Below are 18,978 nucleotides of genomic sequence, written 5' to 3'. Positions count from 1 at the left end.
GGGGTTGTACGTTAGATTAGATTACATTACATTAGAGGACAGAGACGACAGAACCAGTTAAATAGTAAAAAAAATACCAATATAAACAATAATAAACAATAATATATACAATATAAACAACCTAAATGTATGAACAATTAACACTATTGATTAACAATTAGCACCATCATCTCATTTGCATAAAGGGCCATGACACATGCATGTCATTTTAATGGGACAAAAAGTGAGCAAAAAAAAATTTTAAAAAAGCAAAACAAACACACTAGCACTCAAAAGTAATGAGACACTTTGTCATACAATAACACAGTAAAATGTCTCTAAACTTTTGAATCATCAAAAGTAATGAGACACTTTGTCATCTAATAACATTAAAGTGTCTCCAAACTTTTGAATGGTCAAAAGTAATGAGACACTTTGTCATTCAATAATATAGTAAAGCGTCTCTAAACCTTTGAATGGTCAAAAGTTTAGAGACACTTTGTCATACAAAAACATTGTAAAGTGTCTCCAAACTTTTGAATGATCAAAAGTAATGAGACACTTTGTCATATAATAACATAGTAAAGTGTCCCCAAACTTTTGAATGGTCAGAAGTAATGAGACACTTTGTCATACAATAACATGGTAAAGCGTCTTTAAACTTTTGAATGGTCAAAACTAATGAGACACTTCGTCATACAATAACATGGTGAAGCGTCCCCAAACTTATGACTGCTAGTGTATGTGTAGAAATACGTACATATTTTCACTTTTTAGTCGCTTCTTTTTTTTAATGTCCCAAGCAAGACGGGGCCCCCAGTGAGTACCGTTAGATGGGGATGCACCACAGCAGCCCCCGCCCATGAGTGTCGATGAGGGCGATACGTGCTTTCACGTCAGTCGCCGAAGCATCCCGAAACACTCGCTGGCGTTTGACTGCTAGTGTATGCTTGATGGTTTGGATCCCTGGTCTGGTTCTGGTCTGGTAATATATATATACATCTGGGCCCCCCGGAGCCACGAGAGCTCCTTGGCTGGGGTCTCCTCGCTGGAGGGGCCGTAAAGCTGCGTGCTTCTGTCTGCTTGTTTAAGAGTTTTAAGTCCTGATGATTTAGCTTTAGCTTTTTAGCCCCCCCCCCATAAAAGCGTGGCGTGCTTCTCAAGTAGTCCCACACAGGACGGCTACCTCGGTCTCTTTAAATTGTTGCTCTATTGACTTTTTGACAGCTCGGGACCGAAACGAGTCTTCATGCGATTGTGGCGTTCCGTGTTCATCATTGGCTTCCTGGACCACATCAAAGATCCTCCGTATGACACGACCTCGCTGTAAATCATCTATTTCCGAGCGCCATCATTGACCCTCGCTCAGCCGGGGGATTGGTTTCGGTGTTTCCCCTCACCTTTGACCCCCCAACCCCCCCCCCCCCCCCCTGTCGGCCGTTTTTCCAGATGGGCAGGGCCGCATATAGCGTGTCACATGTCCCGCGGTTCCTCCCGGCGGGGTCTTGGCGACTCCGGGCTAAAATCGGAGCGCCTCCGTCGGCCGCTAGCGAGAAGCCGTGTCACGCCTCCAATATACGGACAGGAAAAGACGCCATTGGTGGGAGCGATTGATGGCTTCCAGGAGGGTGAAAATACTCCTCCTGTGAATTATTCATAACCTTCATAGCATAGAAGGATTATTCATGTGGACTTTTTACTTCGCTCTTAATATGGACCAAGGTTTGATTCTGGGTCTGATTGGACACCAATACCAACATGAATTACATACATACATACATATATATATATATAATACATACATACATACATACTACTGCACAATCATAATGATAAGCATTACATTCATTCATTTATTCAAATATTATTAATCACACAATAAAAGCATGATGATAAACATGAAATTAAATGAAATCTGGATTTATTTCATTTGGATGCTTGCACTTTTATAACACAAAATAAAATAAAATAAATTAAATTAAATTAAATTAAATTAAATTAAATTAAATTAAATTAAATTAAATTAAATTAAATTAAATTAAATTAAATTAAATTAAATTAAATTAAATTAAATTAACGTATTAATAAATAATAATGTAATAGTATAATAAATGTATTACATTGAATGTTTGCACTTAAAATAAAATTACATAAAATTACATAAAATTACATAAAATTACATAAAATTACATAAAATTACATAAAATTACATAAAATTACATAAAATTAAATTAAATTAAATTAAATTAAATTAACATATTAATAAATGATAATTAACATTTTTATAAATAATAATTAACATATTAATAAATAATAATATAATAGTGTAATAAATGTATTACATTGAATGTTTGCACTTAAAATAAAATAAAATTAAATTAAATTAAATGAACATATTAATAAATAATAATTAACATATTAATAAATAATAATGTAATAGTGTAATAAATGTATTACATTGCATGCTTGCACTTTAAATTAAATTAAATTAAATTAAATTAAATTAAATTAAATTAAATTAAATTAAATTAAATTAAATTAAATTAAATTAAATTAAATTAAATTAAATTAAATTAAATTAAATTAAATTAAATTAAATTAAATTAAATTAATGTTTATAATATAATAATAATGTATAATGTGTTTGTTTTTATGGTAAACTACAACCATGACAATAAAAAATGTATAAAATTAAAATGAAACACTCCTCAGAGCGATATTTGCTAACAATATGTTTTCTATGCACAAATAAGAGTTTAGTTGGCCGCTTGCTCTTTTTCAGCAAGCCACAAACAAACACAATAATAAAAAGTCAAATAAAAATAATTTAATAATAATTTCCCCCCATTTTGTGTTGTACTTCAACACCACAGCAATCAGGAAGTGGAAGGGGAACATATTAGGGAACATTTATGTCAAATGTCGTTGAATATTGACATCCTGACAAAGTGTAGGTTGGATTGGCTTTTGTGTTTTATGTGAAAAAAAAATGGCTGACTATCAAAGTGTGGAGAAAGTTGAAGTAACGTCTTGAGTTTAATGGGCCAAAATGACTTCAATGAGTGAATTCTCACGTCCAAGTGGAACTTTCTGTCTTGGCTCCGCGCAGGAAAACATCCCCTGTCACCTTTTATGGCCCCCACTCCAGCAACTGTGTGTGTGTGTGTGTGTGGTGTGTGTGTGTGTGTGTTTAGGAAAGCTTAAGCCTAAAGTCACAGTATTTATAAATGTGGAGGGAGATACCCACGGCCTGGCTGCTGCTCTCCACCTCGGACTTAGCTTAGCATAACGTCTTCTGTTTTTGCTAAATGCACCACAAGCACATTTTTATTACGAAAAGAGCCGCTGGAGGTTTGACGATCCTTCGTGTTTCCAGATAATGTGGCGAGATTTGTGGCTAGCTGTTTCTTTGAAAAAAAAAAACAACAAAAAAACAATCCCTCCTGCTACGTCTTCTTATTCTCTGTTTTTCCTTTTTTTAATTTTTTAATTTTTGAATCTATTCACGTCAGCAGCTTGTGTAAATTCTGCTCCATTAGGAATCCTTTATGCTTTTACCCTTCCTGGATCTCTCATTAAAGCGCCCCTCCCCGCTCTAATTGACTCCCCAACCCTCCTTCCTTCCTTCCTTCCATCCGTCCGTCCTTGCTGCCTCTCTTGTCTTCTTCACGTGTGCGACTCGTCTTTTACCAGCAGGCAAAGTAAGAGCGTCAGCTGTTGGGAGGATCAATCTTCATGTTTGTCTGCTTGCCAGAAAGAAAACAATCAATCAATCAATCAATCAATCCATTCCACCGCATGGAATTTCTGCCACTTTTGCTCCACAAAAACTGCTTCTTTTCTCAGCTAATTAATCTCATGAAAAATTGTTTCAGACGCCCCACCTAAAGGTCCCGTTTTATGCTTTTCGATAATATCCTAACAGTAAAATACTCGATGTCCCTTTTAACCTGTTTATGAGCACAAAACATGAGAAAGATCATCCACTGTGCAAACACCATTGCGAACTCCAACAGCAAAATTAAACATATTGTTAATTTGTTTGTTTATTGTACACCAAGAGGTATTTTCTAATTAATTTTGGTGTACAAACTCGACCCCTCAAGCCTCAATATTCGGCATGTGTACTAACTCATTTCTCTTCATATACGTATCAAAATAAACGTGTGAAAATGTATAACCTCATACATTTGTCAATGGTAAAATTGTGTCTATTCCAATGACAGTCTTGAATTAATTTTGACTTTTAAATTATGTTTTAACAATAATATGTGACCCCCAGAAGCTGTTTATCAGCACCAAACCTAAAAAAAAAAATCTGTAATTTACGGTGCCTTTGGTCTGCACACACTACCATGCAAACACCATTGCGAACTACAAAAGCAAAATTAAACATATTGTTAATTTGTTTGTTTATTGTACACCAAGAGGTATTTTGTAATTAATTTTGGTGTACAAACTCGACCCCTCAAGCCTCAATATTCGGCATGTGTACTGAGTCATTTCTCTTCATATACGTATGAAAATAAACGTGTGAAAATATATAACCACATACATTTGTCAAGGGTAAAATTGTGTCTATTTCAATCACAGTCTTGAATTAATTTTGACTTTTAAATTATGTTTTAACAATAATATGTGACCCCAGAAGCTGTTTATCAGCACCAAACCTAAAAAAAATCTTGAATCTTGAACAGTCTTGAATTAATTTGGACTTTTAAATTACAGTGCGAACACCATTGCGAACTACAACAGCAAAATTAAACATATTGTTAATTTGTTTGTTTATTGTACACCAAGAGGTATTTTGTAATTAATTTTGGTGTACACACTCGACCCCTCAAGCCTCAATATTCGGCATGTGTACTAAGTCATTTCTCTTCATATACGTATGAAAATAAACATGTGAAAATGTATAACCACATACATTTGTCAATGGTAAAATTGTGTCTATTCCAATGACAGTCTTGAATTAATTTGGACTTTTAAATTACAATGCAAACACCATTGCGAACTACAACAGCAAAATTAAACATATTGTTAATTTGTTTGTTTATTGTACACAAGGAGGTATTTTGTAATTAATTTTGGTGTACAAACTCGACCCCTCGAGCCTCAATATTCGGCATGTGTACTAAGTCATTTCTCTTCATATACGTATGAAAATAAACATGTGAAAATGTATAACCACATACATTTGTCAATGGTAAAATTGTGTCTATTCCAATGACAGTCTTGAATTAATTTGGACTTTTAAATTACAATGCAAACACCATTGCGAACTACAACAGCAAAATTAAACATATTGTTAATTTGTTTGTTTATTGTACACAAGGAGGTATTTTGTAATTAATTTTGGTGTACAAACTCGACCCCTCGAGCCTCAATATTCGGCATGTGTACTAAGTCATTTTTATTCATATACGTATGAAAATAAACGTGTGAAAATATATAACCACATACATTTGTCAATGGTAAAATTGTGTCTATTCCAATGACAGTCTTGAATTAATTTTGACTTTTAGGGGCATCAAACTTTTTTTCTCCCTATTTTGCTCCACTTTGGCGAGAAGAAGTTCTCAAACACTTTTTCACCTTTTCAACGACGTCTTTCCACCTCTGATCCGCCCCTAGCCAGTCTCGTCAAACAGCAGGCTTCGCTACACGTGTTAAAATGCATCTCCGCGTAGATGCCAAACAAATGAGTTTGTATTTTAAGACATCCCAACGATGACGTGATTGACGGCGAAGACTTCCACCGTCATGAAGGCCACCCTGACCTGCTTCAGCAGGAACTCAGGCGGTGATTTATCCACCAGACCTTGGATTTGGCGTTTCGGGAGACGCCAAAGTTGTGTGTGGTTGCCAGGTGACCACATTGTTGTGATCTGCTCCGTTTTATTCGTCCTCCAAAGACAACAGCGGGGGTTTCATACGCGGGGGGGAAGGCGCTCGGTGTTCATTTCTACTTTGGGTGCAAAAAAACGCCCGGCGGTGTCAGGACGTCCGGCGGGGAGTCGGGTTTCCCTGCGGCGACCTTGAACCTCAGTCCTGATGTCCTGTTTCACGTCTCGTCTCGACCAGGGCGGGGTGCTGACAGTAGTGCTCCTTTGTGTCACCTGATTGTCACCTCGGTGGGCCAGGAATACGAGCTAGCCTAGCTAGCTAAGCTAACCAAGCTAGCCTAGGGAGTCTATTCTGGACCCGCCCACCACTTTATTATGATCGTGTGTTAGATTCTAGTTCTTTTAGGGCTGCCACAAGTCACTCATTCATTACACGAATCCCGTTCCATTCTGTAGTGTCGTTAAGGCATGCCCATCAGAGCGTGAGAGTGGAGCGTCCCCACGCCGTCGTCACACGGAGCCTGGCGCTCTTTCCGTTCTTTCTACGATTCCCACAGCATGTACTGTATGTATCTCATACCCACACACGGGTCCCCCCCCCATGCCACCCCCCGGCCCCCCATGCCCCCCCCCCGCCCCCCCCCAAGGGACAGACTTTCACAAAACTGATTCATGTATCTGTACTGTACAGACTGAACACAAAAAATACAACAAAATGGTTGGTAGGTCCCCTCGACAGTTCCCCGTTGCGCCCCCCCCCCCCCCAGGGGCGGCCCACCCCAATATTTGAGAGGTACTGCTCTAGTCTCTTCATTCTGGGAACCCCCCAGGGGGTCGGGCCCGGTTCATGTTGTGGACTGTGACGGAGCTTCCTGACAGACAGTTGGCTTCCACTTTATTTTAAGACGTGTAGCAAAGCCTGGTGGGTGTCATCTAGCTGGGTCGGGTCGATGGAAGGTGGACACAGGAAGCTGCAGGATGGCGTTCCGTCAGACACGACGCCATGTCCAAAATGGAGGCTTTCTACGTCAAACACGACGCCATGTTTGTGGTGATCCTGCCGTGACGAGGGCGTGTTGCGTTTGGCGTTGTCCCGCTCCAGCGTCTCCGTTTAGCGGTGTTGTCCGTCTTTTAGCGCCGGACCCTGTTTGTCTTTGGACACGCGGGTCTGCGTCCAGCCAGGCGCGCCCCCCACGTGCACCCCCCCCCCCCCCCCATCAACGCTTAAAGTGTTGTTAAGATCATTTTAATTTATGGCGGCAGTCGCTATAAACAAGCCAGGAAGCGTCACCATGGTGACGCGGCTCAAACACAATCACAACGTGGGACGGTATTTATAAGGGAGGCCTGGCCTCCTGCTCGCTCGCTCTCTCTCTCTCTCTCTCTCTCTCTCTCTCTCTCTCCCTGTGTGTGTGTATGTGTGTGTGTGTGTCCATTGGCGTGTGCAAACGCGTGTGCGTTCATGCATGTGTAGCTTTATAGAAAGTGGACATTGCGGGTGTAAACAATAATCAAATGTTAACGAGAGGCTATAATTACCATCTCTCTCGCTTACTAAAATGCCTTATTTGCACAATTCATCATCATCATCATCATCATCATCATCATCCTTGCTTCATCACTGGATCACATATGCAAAACATATTCAAAAAAAAAAAAAAGTAAATATTTGGTACAATTAAATCTGAATTTTTTCATCAAATAATGTATTTTTACTATTATTGATTTTTTATTGCTTCTATTTATTGCTATTATTATTACAATTTCATTTTTATTAAATGAATATATATATTTTTTTAATATAAACAATAATTATTTATTTGTAATTATTGTCAATGTTATTATTATTACTGATCATTTTTATTCAATTAAATATATATATTTTTTTAAATAAACAATAATAATGTATTTGTAATTATTGTCAATGTTATTATTATTACTGATCATTTTTATTCAATTAAATATATATATTTTTTTAAATAAACAATAATAATGTATTTGTAATTATTGTCAATGTTATTATTATTACTGATCATTTTTATTCAATTAAATATATATATATATATATTTTTTTTAAAATAAACAATAATAATGTATTTGTAATTATTGTCAATATTATTATTATTACTGATCATTTTTATTCAATTAAATATGACCAACATTTTACTATAATAATTATGTTGATTATTATAATTATTATTAGTACCATTACTATTCATATTGTTTCTAATATAATGTTATTCTGATATTTAAATATATGAATAATACATAATACGACATAATACTAATACAAATTTATTAGTGTTCATTTTTATTAAATTTTTTATTGAAAATATTCTAAAAATGTATAATAGTTACTATTATTACTGATCATTTTTATTCAATTATATATATATATATATTTAAAATAAACAATAATAATATATTTGTAATTATTGTCAATATTATTATTATTACTGATCATTTTTATTCAATTAAATATGACCAACATTTTACTATAATAATTATGTTGATTATTATAATTATTATTAGTACCATTACTATTCATATTGTTTCTAATATAATGTTATTCTGATATTTAAATATATTAATAATACATAATACTACATAATACTAATACAATTTATTAGTGTTCATTTTTATTAAATTTTTTTATTGAAAATATTCTAAAAATGTATAATAATTATTATTTTTTATGAAGTATTATGATAGTTATTATTATTACTCATCCGATATTGACATTTAATGACAAGAATACATAATAATTGTATTTTTTTTACTATTATCACCATCATTATTATTATATATGTTGTTTACAATATGTTATTATTGTATTATATTGTTATATTTTTGTTAATATTGTTCATGGTGATGACATAATAATCTTTTTTTTTAATAATAATAATAATCATAATAATCTTATGATCCTTTCTTAGTGCTACTTTGCATGCTAAAGCGAGTCGGTACTCCATGCGACCCCCAGCCGTGAGGCCACGCTAGCATATAAGACGCCAACATGTTGCCCATAGTGGCGGCTAGGCTAGCACGAAGGTGATTGGGTGGTCATTTCAGGGCACGGGAATTACTTAGGGTAGCTTTAAGGTGGCGGTTGGGCGGGATTAGGGAGGCGGGATGAATAATTAAGCGTCTGTCCACTCTCGCTAGCGCCGCACGCTTGGCCCGGTCGTCTAATTGCTTTTAATGAGTTGAAGAGAGCGGCCGAGTGCTGAGTGGACCTCTCGGGTTCTGGCGCTGCCGGAGCAGCAGGGTGTTGCTACACGAAGCTACGCTACGCTACCAGGGTGGCATACCGGCGAGGCTAACTCATTAGCTCCTTCCTGTTTTCCACTCCGTACCGACCCCCCACATCCGCCTTCATCTTTGGCACAGTGGATGCTTGGACGGCGGACCTGAGTGGCGCCCCCTAATGCTCGTGTTGATGTTTTGTAAAACATGCTAGCAGTTTGTACGGTTTTCCACCGCAGGCCACATGGTGAAGAACCTCTGATATTTTGTAGATATGCTAAGAACTTACACTGGATACATTTCAGGACATAAAAGGACTTTTTTTGCTATTTTTGTCCAATTTTTGCCGTTTTTTTTTAATCTTCCAAATATTTGAACTTTCTTCTTTCTTAAATAATCTCCATAAATGTTATTCTGGTCATATCTTTATTTCCATAATATTACAACCTTCTCACAAAGCTAATAAAACTTTAGTTTTGTTTGTTTCTTATAATATTACAACCTTTTGTTCTGGTCTTAAGATGTGGATCAGGTCTAGGTCCAGGAAGAAAATGCCCTAAAAAAAAAAAAAAAGAAAATGCAAAATGCCACAAGCAAATAATTACATAATAATAATTATGTAATTACGTAATCATCTTTCATTTTGTACATTTCATCAAACAACTGTTACTAAAAGTCAATACTACTACACTAAATTTACTACACTAAAAGTCAATACTTGCACTATAACTATAATTTATAGTTATTTAAAAAATTATATAATATATGAACAATTATTTATATTAATTATATTATTTTTTTATATTATTTATTATGATTTATTTATATTATTTATTATGATTTATTTATATTATTTATTATTATATATTTATATTATTATATAATTTAATTTAAAAGTCAATACTTGCACTATAGCTATAATTTATAGTTATTTAAAAATGTATATAATATATGAACAATTATTTATATTAATTATATTATTTATTTATATTATTTATTATGATTTATTTATATTATTTATTATTATATATTTATATTATTATATAATTTCATCAAACATCTGTTACTAAAAGTCAATACTTGCACTATAGCTATAATTTATAGTTGTTTAAAAATTGTATTATATTATATGAACAATTATTTATATATTAATTGTATTATTTATTTATATTATTTATTATGATTTATTTATATTATTTATTATAATTTATATTATTTATATATTATAAATTATATTTTATTATAAATATAAATTATATTATAATTTATATGATTATATAATATACAAACAATTAATATTTATATTATTTATTATAATATATTTATATGATTATATAATATATAAACAATTTCTCATATTTTTCTTCAATTTCCAACTTCTTCTCATTCATCACGACGTGACTTTTATTGTTGTATCTTTACTTCCTGTGGCCTGTGTGCTGAACGCTGCACGCCGCCTGACTGCCCCCCCTTTCCCCCCCTCGTGTGATGCCGACATGACGGGCCTGGTGAAATGTCAGCGGGGAGGGGGAGTGTAAATGGGGGGGGCTGGTGCGTCCACTAAAAGGCTTTTGGTGGGCTTGCGAGCTAATTGGCTATCCTGCCACCAACAATACGGCCGCTAAATGTCAGCGCTCTCTCAGCACTCGGCCCCACGCGGGGGCCCGGGGTCCTCTTCACTGACGCCCGCCCCACAAAGAGCATCCCAGTGTGTGCGTGTGCATGCGAGTGTGTGTCTAATGACCAGCTTTACGATGGACGCTCTATTTCCAGCCTTGCTGACGACGCTGTATCATCGTTTTATTATTTTTACGCTGATTTACGCAAACAGCGCGGCCGGGATGTTCTTTTCCAACCTGCTGTTGGCGCCATTGTATGGAATTACGCCAGATCCCGACTTGGCTTTTCCCATTTTGTTCCCCAAACAAATCATCTTCTGCTGGATGGCGTGGAATTTCGTAAAAACCCAGATGATGTTTCACAGACGTCTCTGTGTGGAGTTTGCATGTTCTCCCCGTGCATGCGCCCGTGGGTTTTCTCCGGGTATTCCGGTTTCCTCATTCCCACATTCCAAAAACATGCTAGGTTAATTAGCCACTCCAAATTGTCCATAGATATGAATGTGAGTGTGAATGGTTGTTTGTCTATATGTGCCCTGTGATTGGCTGGCCACCAGTCCAGGGTGTACCCCTGCCTCTCGCCCCAAGACAGCTGGGATAGGCTCCAGCACCCTCTGCGACCCTAAAGACGATAAGGGGTATAGAAAATGGATGGATGGATGTTTCAATTAACCGAGGAATTGGTTCAGTCCTGGCTGCACGGCGGTCGAGTGGTTAGCACGCAGACCTCACTAGCTGTGAGGTCTCACTAGCTGTGAGGTCTGCGTGACCCGGGTTCAATCCCACCTCTCGCCCAAAAACAGCTGGGATAGGCTCCAGCACTCCCGACCCTCGTGAGAATAAGTGGTATAGAAAATGGAAATAACTCACATTATTAAATATTTGGAATATTTGGCATACAGAGATGACCCAATGTCTCATTTTTATGACACGGTGGACGAGTGTTCAATCATAGACCTGGGAAGACCAGGGTTCGATTCCCTGGGTTCAAGGCTTAATTGGCGACTCCAAATTGTCCGTAGGTATGAATGTGAGTGTGAATGGTTGTTTGTCTATATGTGCCCTGTGATTGGCTGGCCACCAGTCCAGGGTGTACCCCGCCTCTCGCCCCAAGACAGCTGGGATAGGCTCCAGCACCCCCTTGCGACCCTTGTGAGGATAAGCGGCATAGAAAGTGGATGGATGGAAGTTGAAATATTCAATAAAAAATACATGATTTTTCCAATGTTTTAATGTCATAAGAAACAAACAAAACATTGTAATTTTTATAAATATTATGGGAATAAAGCCATCAAATTAAGAGAAGAAAAAGAAGAAAGTTGAAATAAGTGGAGAATTTAAAAAAAAACAGCATAAATTGAAGAAATTAATGTAATTTTACAACAAAACACTCCAAATCTTACGAGAAAAATAGTCCAAATTTACAAGAATAAAGTCATAATATTAGGAGGAAAATTAATGTCATATTAGCAGCATAGAGTTTAAATATTAACACTAAAATGTTATTTTTTTAATGTAATTGAAACAAACAAACAAACAAAAAGTTGTCATTTTGAAAAAATATATTGGGGAAAATATTTGTAAAAATAAAAAAAAACAGCAAAAATGGGGGAAAGCGGAGACTACACTAAAATTTTATTTTTTTTAATGTAATTGAAACAAACAAACAAAAAGTTGTAATTTTGGAAATGAATGAATGAATTAATGCTCTCGACGATTTGCTTTAAGGTTGTTTTGTTTTGCGGTGTGAGAAATTTCAAGCCAATTGTACCTATGGAGTCTGATAACAGTTCCGCCATGTGACATATAAATAGGAATAACAAGCCAGAATATACATTTTGACACATTTTGGCCTTTTTTTGGAATGTATGATGCTAGCATGTCGTGATGCAAAGTGCCAGAGTTGCACCTTCTGTGACCGCCAACACTCACTGTGTAACTAAATAATTGATCCCCTCAATGCTAGCAGAGCCGGCGGAGGAAAGTAAATACTTGTGTGTTTGTTTTTGTCACGTCAGCTAACAAAACAACCCCCCCCCCACCCCTCCTCCTCCCAACCAACTCCTGTTTCCGTTCTTTCGGTCATCCCGGGGAGGGCGCCAGCACTTGAGCCAGTGAATAGTCAGCATTTTTTTTTCCTTTTTTGAAAAAGCACTTAACATCTCATATTATTTTTGTTTGTGTGTGTGTGTGTGTGTGTGTTTCTCCTTATCTGGAAAACAGAGCACAGAGGCACCACTTCATTAGGCACACCTCAGTTCAAATCCTGATAAAAACTGTAATATTAAAATAATGCACCTTTTGTTATATTATTGTAAAAAAAATATGTAAAATCAAGCATGGTTGTCATTTAATTTTTTTAAATAATATTTTATATATATATAGTTTGGGTTGGGTAGAAAGTGCAAGTTAGTGCAAGAAGTTATGTCTACCTAATGAAATGCTCGGCTGCCATCTTTGTTAGCTTAGTTAGTTAGTTAGCATTATGCCAGGATACAGTGTTGTAAAAAAGTTGGAAAGGGACACACAAAGTGACACTGGTACGTACATATTTCTGCATACACATCGTTATCGTTGTTGGTGTGTTTGTTTGAGCATGTATGTTGTGTGTTTGTTGTTCAATTGATTGGTGTACTCTTTTTTTTTTGTGCTTCTAAGCAGATTCTCCGTGCTAAAAATCATTACCTTCTATCATTACCTCCAAGCAGACAATGTGGTACACTTGTATTTTAACACTAAAATGTATTTATATGTCCACGCTGGTCAATTTAGTGTCATTGAACGCACGAAACGCTACAATACTATACTGATACTACAAGTTCCAGAATGCATTGCGACAGCTGCTACGCCTCGCAGTCCAGCTAGCTAGTCTAGCGCGTTTCTAATTCCGTTAACTTTAAGTGTTAGTTTTCTGACTCGAATAATGACGGTGTATTATTTTACTGATGTAAATAAATGTTACCAAGTTGTTTTTTGCCCAAATTGTGTTGGTAGTTCGCTATCAAGTTCGCTAGCAAGTTCGCTAACTAACGCTAGCTTACTTGGCTAATCCCAGTGTGAGGGAGTACGGCAGCCCGGGAGGGTCTAAATATATATTGATTGAAATTATGGTTAAATGTTGAATTTTAAACGTGTTATAGTATTTTATTGGTTCTCGATATGTGCCGTACAGTCTCAAATTGAAACCAAAACCTGGAAAATGCAACAAAATGGAGAGCAGTGACGCATACAAGTATATTCAAGTTTCATATTTGAATTTTCATATTCAAATTGCATGTTCAGTAGGATAGATTCTGTGTATGTATGTTGGCCCTGCACCATTTGAGGAGCGCAGTTTGTGTGTTTAGTGTTTAATTTAAGCACAGTGTGGCTACAGTGTGGCTATGTGTGTGTTTTATATAGTTAAAGCATTGTTTTGTTAGTAGTTTGTTAGTAGATCCCTGCAATATGCTGTGGTTACAATCACAAAACACTCCCTCAAATCGTGAAAAAGCATAAAAAATGCCTGTTTTCGATACTCAAAACCTCATAATAGCTACGCATTTCACAGTTATTAAGCACATTTCACCTCTAATGCTCCAAACCCGACCCCCCCCCCGCCATTTTTATGTGTTGTGTGCCGCCTCTTCATCACACGGTGATGATTCAATCAAAGGACGTTAACGCTGCAACACTGCAGTGTAATTGATGTTTACTCAGCGCTGATAAAACCTTGATATCTCACTTCCATATTTTTACCGTGTAATGTGAGACACCCCCCACCCCACCCCCAACACCTCCACCACCTCCTCCTAGCAGTTATGTATGCTTACAGGAAAATGGCGGTAAAAGCCCTCTCCTTTCTACCGCCCCAGAGCTCAGACCCGCTTGCTTAATGGACGCTGCTCGTATTAACAAGAATAACATTGCAAATAACATCACTACTGCTAATGTTAGCAATAATGATGTTAGAAATAATAGCACCGGTGCTAATATTAACAACAAGGACGTTAATAAAGTTAAGCAAAGTAAAAAAAAAAATGTCCTTGTCAGCATCTTTGCAGAAGTGGATGATGCAGACGCGGCGACGGGCGCGTCCCGGCTGCACGCATTCATTCATGTATCGATTAACATCGTCACGTATTGATTGGAGAAAGCTGACTTGATGTCTTAGCGGGAATTCCCACATCACTTAACGCTCCATACCGGCTCATAGCTTCCACCGGGGACTCCCCAGCCGACTTGTAAACGTCAAACTTGTAAACACTAAGATTCTTTGTTTGTTTGTTTTTCCACGGAATGTTGCGGAAGGTGTGATGAGGAGTGACAAATCCATCCGCCTCCCGGGGGTGACACATGAAGATAACATTACCAGATGGGCCATCTAATTAGCGGGGCAGTGTGTGCGAGTTCATAGTAGTTCAGTTGACACAGTATCAACTATATGAATAGTTGACCTTCATAGTTCACCATTTCAATTTTTGACAAGTCCAAAGTTCAGTTTATTTCATTTTTTAGCTGAAAAGTGAGATTGAAAGACTGACATTGACATTGATGTATTGTCCTTGTGGTATTGTATTGAAACAATATTAAATATAAGGTGATTTTCTTTATTTAAATTTGTTCAAAAGCCACAAGAAATGATAGTGTTGTCTCATGCAACGAAATCAACGTGGCGCATTCTAAAAATTTCATTTAACAAGAAATCTAAAACAACAGCAAAATGGAAGAATTAGCAGTAACCCATCTTCTACGCATGCGTGGGTTTTCGCCGGGTTTTCCACCCCCATTCCAAAAAAAAAAATGTTAGCTTCATTAGCCACTCCAAATTGTCCATAGGTATGAATGTGAGTGTGAATGGTTGTTTGTCTATATGTGCCCTGTGATTGGCTGGCCACCAGTCCAGGGTGTACCCCGCCTCTCGCCCAAAGACAGCTGGGATAGGCTCCAGCATACCCTCACCCTAGTGAGGATAAGCGGCATAGAAAGTGGATGGATGGAAGTTGAAATATTAAATAAAAAAATACATGATTTTTCTAATGTTTTCATGTTATAAGAAACAAACAAAACATTGTAATTTTTTAAATAAATATTATGGGAATAAAGCCATCAAATTATGAGAAAAAAATCGTAAATTGAAAAAGAAGAAAGTGGAGAATTAAAAAAAACAAAAAATGGAAGAAATTACTGTAATTCTACAACAAAAAAGTCAAAATTTTAAGAGAAAAATGTTGTATTCTAATGAGAAAAATAGTCCAAATTTACAAGAATGAAGTCGTAATATTAGGTGGAAAAATAATGTCAAATAAAAAATACATGATTTTTCTAATGTTTTCATGTTATAAGAAACAAACAAAAGATTGTCATTTTTTTAAATAAATATTATGGGAATAAAGCCATCAAATTATGAGAAAAAAATCGTAAATTGAAAAAGAAGAAAGTGGAGAATTAAAAAACCAAAAAATGGAAGAAATTACTGTAATTTTACAACAAAAAAGTCAAAATTTTAAGAGAAAAATGTTGTATTCTAATGAGAAAAATAGTCCAAATTTACAAGAATGAAGTCGTAATATTAGGTGGAAAAATAATGTCAAATAAAAAATACATGATTTTTCTAATGTTTTCATGTTAAAAGAAACAAACAAAAGATTGTCATTTTTTTAAATAAATATTATGGGAATAAAGCCATCAAATTATGAGGAAAAAAATCGTAAATTGAAAAAGAAGAAAGTGGAGAATTAAAAAACCAAAAAATGGAAGAAATTACTGTAATTTTACAAAAAAATGTCAAAATTTTAAGAGAAAAAAATTGTATTCTCTTGAGAAAAATAGTCCAAATTTACAAGAATTAAGTCGTAATATTAGGAGGAAAAATAATGTCATATTAGCAGCATAGAGTTGAAATATTAACACTAAAATGTTTTTTTAAAATGTAATTGAAACAAACAAACAAAAAAAGTTGTAATTTTGAAAAATTATGTTGGGGAAAATATTTGTAAAATATAAAAAAAAAACATCAAAAATGGGGGAAATCAGAGAGTGAAGTTGATGATGATAATAATAATAATAACCTTTTTATTTAATGTATGCACTTTTTATTCATCACAAAAGAGACAAAATGCTCACTTAGGTAGAAGCGCCACAGCGTCATGGCTAACGTCCCAATAAGAGAATAAACAATCACACGAGCCCCGCCTCCACGCTGCAAAGCTGTCATGTGGTCGCTGACAGCTGCGCTGCAACAATAATCCAACAATAACTTTTCCACTGGCCGAGTGCAAACATAAATGCTCTTACGCTGAAGTCCATGCATCATTCCTCGGCAGAAGAGCGAGCTCGTGTCTGCTTGACACGACTTGAAAAGAACTTCCCGGGGATGCTAGGATATGTGCGCACGCGCTCGCCAAGATGCAGATATTGGGGGAAAGTAAAAAAAAAAAAAAAAAAAAAAAAACAGGACGGCAATGAAGCTCTCAGCCGCCGTCTTTGTGTTTACTTTAACACAAGAGCACCACAAAGTCATCTAACACAATTTATGCTGTGTTTTATTGGGGCGGCGTCCTCAGCCTGAAGTGGCCATGACTTATTTCTACAGGCCCACGGGCGCCGAGGCGCCGCGGCCCACGTTAGCACGCTCTGAAAAGTCTTCTTACTCATCTTGTTCCTGGTTTTTTGGTGTTGCAGTTTTCTTCTGGTCTTCAGCTGCTTGGTGCTGTCCGTCTTCTCCACCATACGTGAACACCAGGACTTTGCCAACCAGGGCCTCTTCATCCTGGTAAGAACCCTCACACACACACACGCACCTATTTAAGGTTTTTCACTATTCGAGGGAACTTGCTGCATGGTGGACGAGTGGTTAGCATGCAGGCCTCGCAGCTAGGAGACCCGAGTTCAATTCCACCGTGCATGCGTGGGTTTTCTCCGTGTACAAAGCGATTATCGATGCATGTGATTTGGATTTCCCACTCCGCTGTGATTGGTCACACTCCCAAACGCTCCCGGTGACTTCCGGACTACTGCCGAACCCCTCCATTTCGTGGGTATAGTTAACGATAAATGAATGTACCCCGTGGAGAGCTACTTAAATGTCATTGGTGCTGTCAACCTGGTAGCTCATGAGCTACTGTTTGCAGACCCCTGACTTACCCTGTATGAACTCAAAAGAGCTCAGGGGGAACCGCAGAGGAGCACTCATTGTCGGACACACTTTGTCAGAAGCACTGCTGGTGTGGTGGAGCTCAGGGGAATCGCGGAGGAGGACTCATTGTCGGACACACTTTGTCAGAAGCACTGCTGCTGTGGTGGAGCTCAGGGGATCCGCGGAGGAGCACTCATTGTCGGACACACTTTGTCGGACACACCGCTGGTGCCGTGGGATTCAGAAGGTGGACGTGAGGGCGCCGCGTTTACTGACCATCTTAGTACAACATCGGTAATGGAAATGTGGTCATCACATTTTTTACCGGACTAGCCGTGTTCCAGACATCGGTGAGCTTGTAATTAGCATACAAGATACCCCGGCAGGCCCGTATAAGGAAGTCTGGCTCTTTGTGATGTCACAGGAAGCCAGTGTTAAAAAAAAAACTCTTCCATCCCGAACGTCTTTCAGGGCTCACTTTCATTATCTGAAACTTTGGCATCGTTTAAACACGAGAATACAACATTTGAATTTGTTAGAAAATGTTAGAATTTATAGATCAAAAAAGTGGAAAAAGCATAAAAATTAAACTTCATCATGTATTCATTCATTCATTCATTTTCTACTGCTTATCCTCACGAGGGTCGCGGGGGTTGCTATAGCCTATCCCAGCTGTCTTGGGGCGAGAGGCGGAGTACACCCTGGACTGGTGGCCAGCCAATCCCAGGGCACATATAAACAAACAACCATTCACACTCACATTCATACCTATGGACAATTTGGAGTGGCTAATTAACCTAGCATGTTTTTGGAATGTGGGAGGAAACCGGAGTACCCGGAAAAGAAAACCCACGCATGCACGGGGAGAACATGCAAACTCCACGCAGAGATGGCCGAGGGTGGGATTGAACCCTGGTCTCCTAGCTCTGAGGTCTGCACGCTTAACCCTAAAAATCTGCCTTTATTCACAAATCAAGACTTCTGAATTCAAAGTAAAATCCTGAGCCTAGAACAGGGGTGGGCAAACTTTTTGACTCGCGGGCCGCATTAATTTAACAAAATTGACGGGGGGGGGGGATTATGTAGTATTTTACATGTAACAGTCCATTTTTACACCTATATTTTTACACATATTTTACATGTAAAAGTGTCATGCAATCTGCTATATGTG

The 18,978-nt window shown here is 37.1% G+C and overlaps 1 protein-coding gene across 1 annotated transcript in view; it reads left to right on the top strand.

The window, feature by feature from the left end:
• Nucleotides 1-18,978, top strand: part of LOC131102089 (potassium voltage-gated channel subfamily KQT member 4-like) — a 45,250-nt gene that overhangs the window by 3,901 nt on the left and 22,371 nt on the right. Inside the window, exon 2 of the mRNA XM_058047579.1 lies at nt 17,354-17,444. Coding sequence (XP_057903562.1) covers nt 17,354-17,444 — 91 coding nt within the window. The remainder of the gene's footprint in view (nt 1-17,353; nt 17,445-18,978) is intronic.

This window comes from Doryrhamphus excisus, chromosome 14 (assembly GCF_030265055.1).
Source record: "Doryrhamphus excisus isolate RoL2022-K1 chromosome 14, RoL_Dexc_1.0, whole genome shotgun sequence".
Lineage (NCBI taxonomy): Eukaryota > Metazoa > Chordata > Actinopteri > Syngnathiformes > Syngnathidae > Doryrhamphus > Doryrhamphus excisus.
The sequence above is the reverse complement of the archived record's forward strand: the minus strand, read 5'-3'. Positions and strand labels throughout refer to the sequence as shown.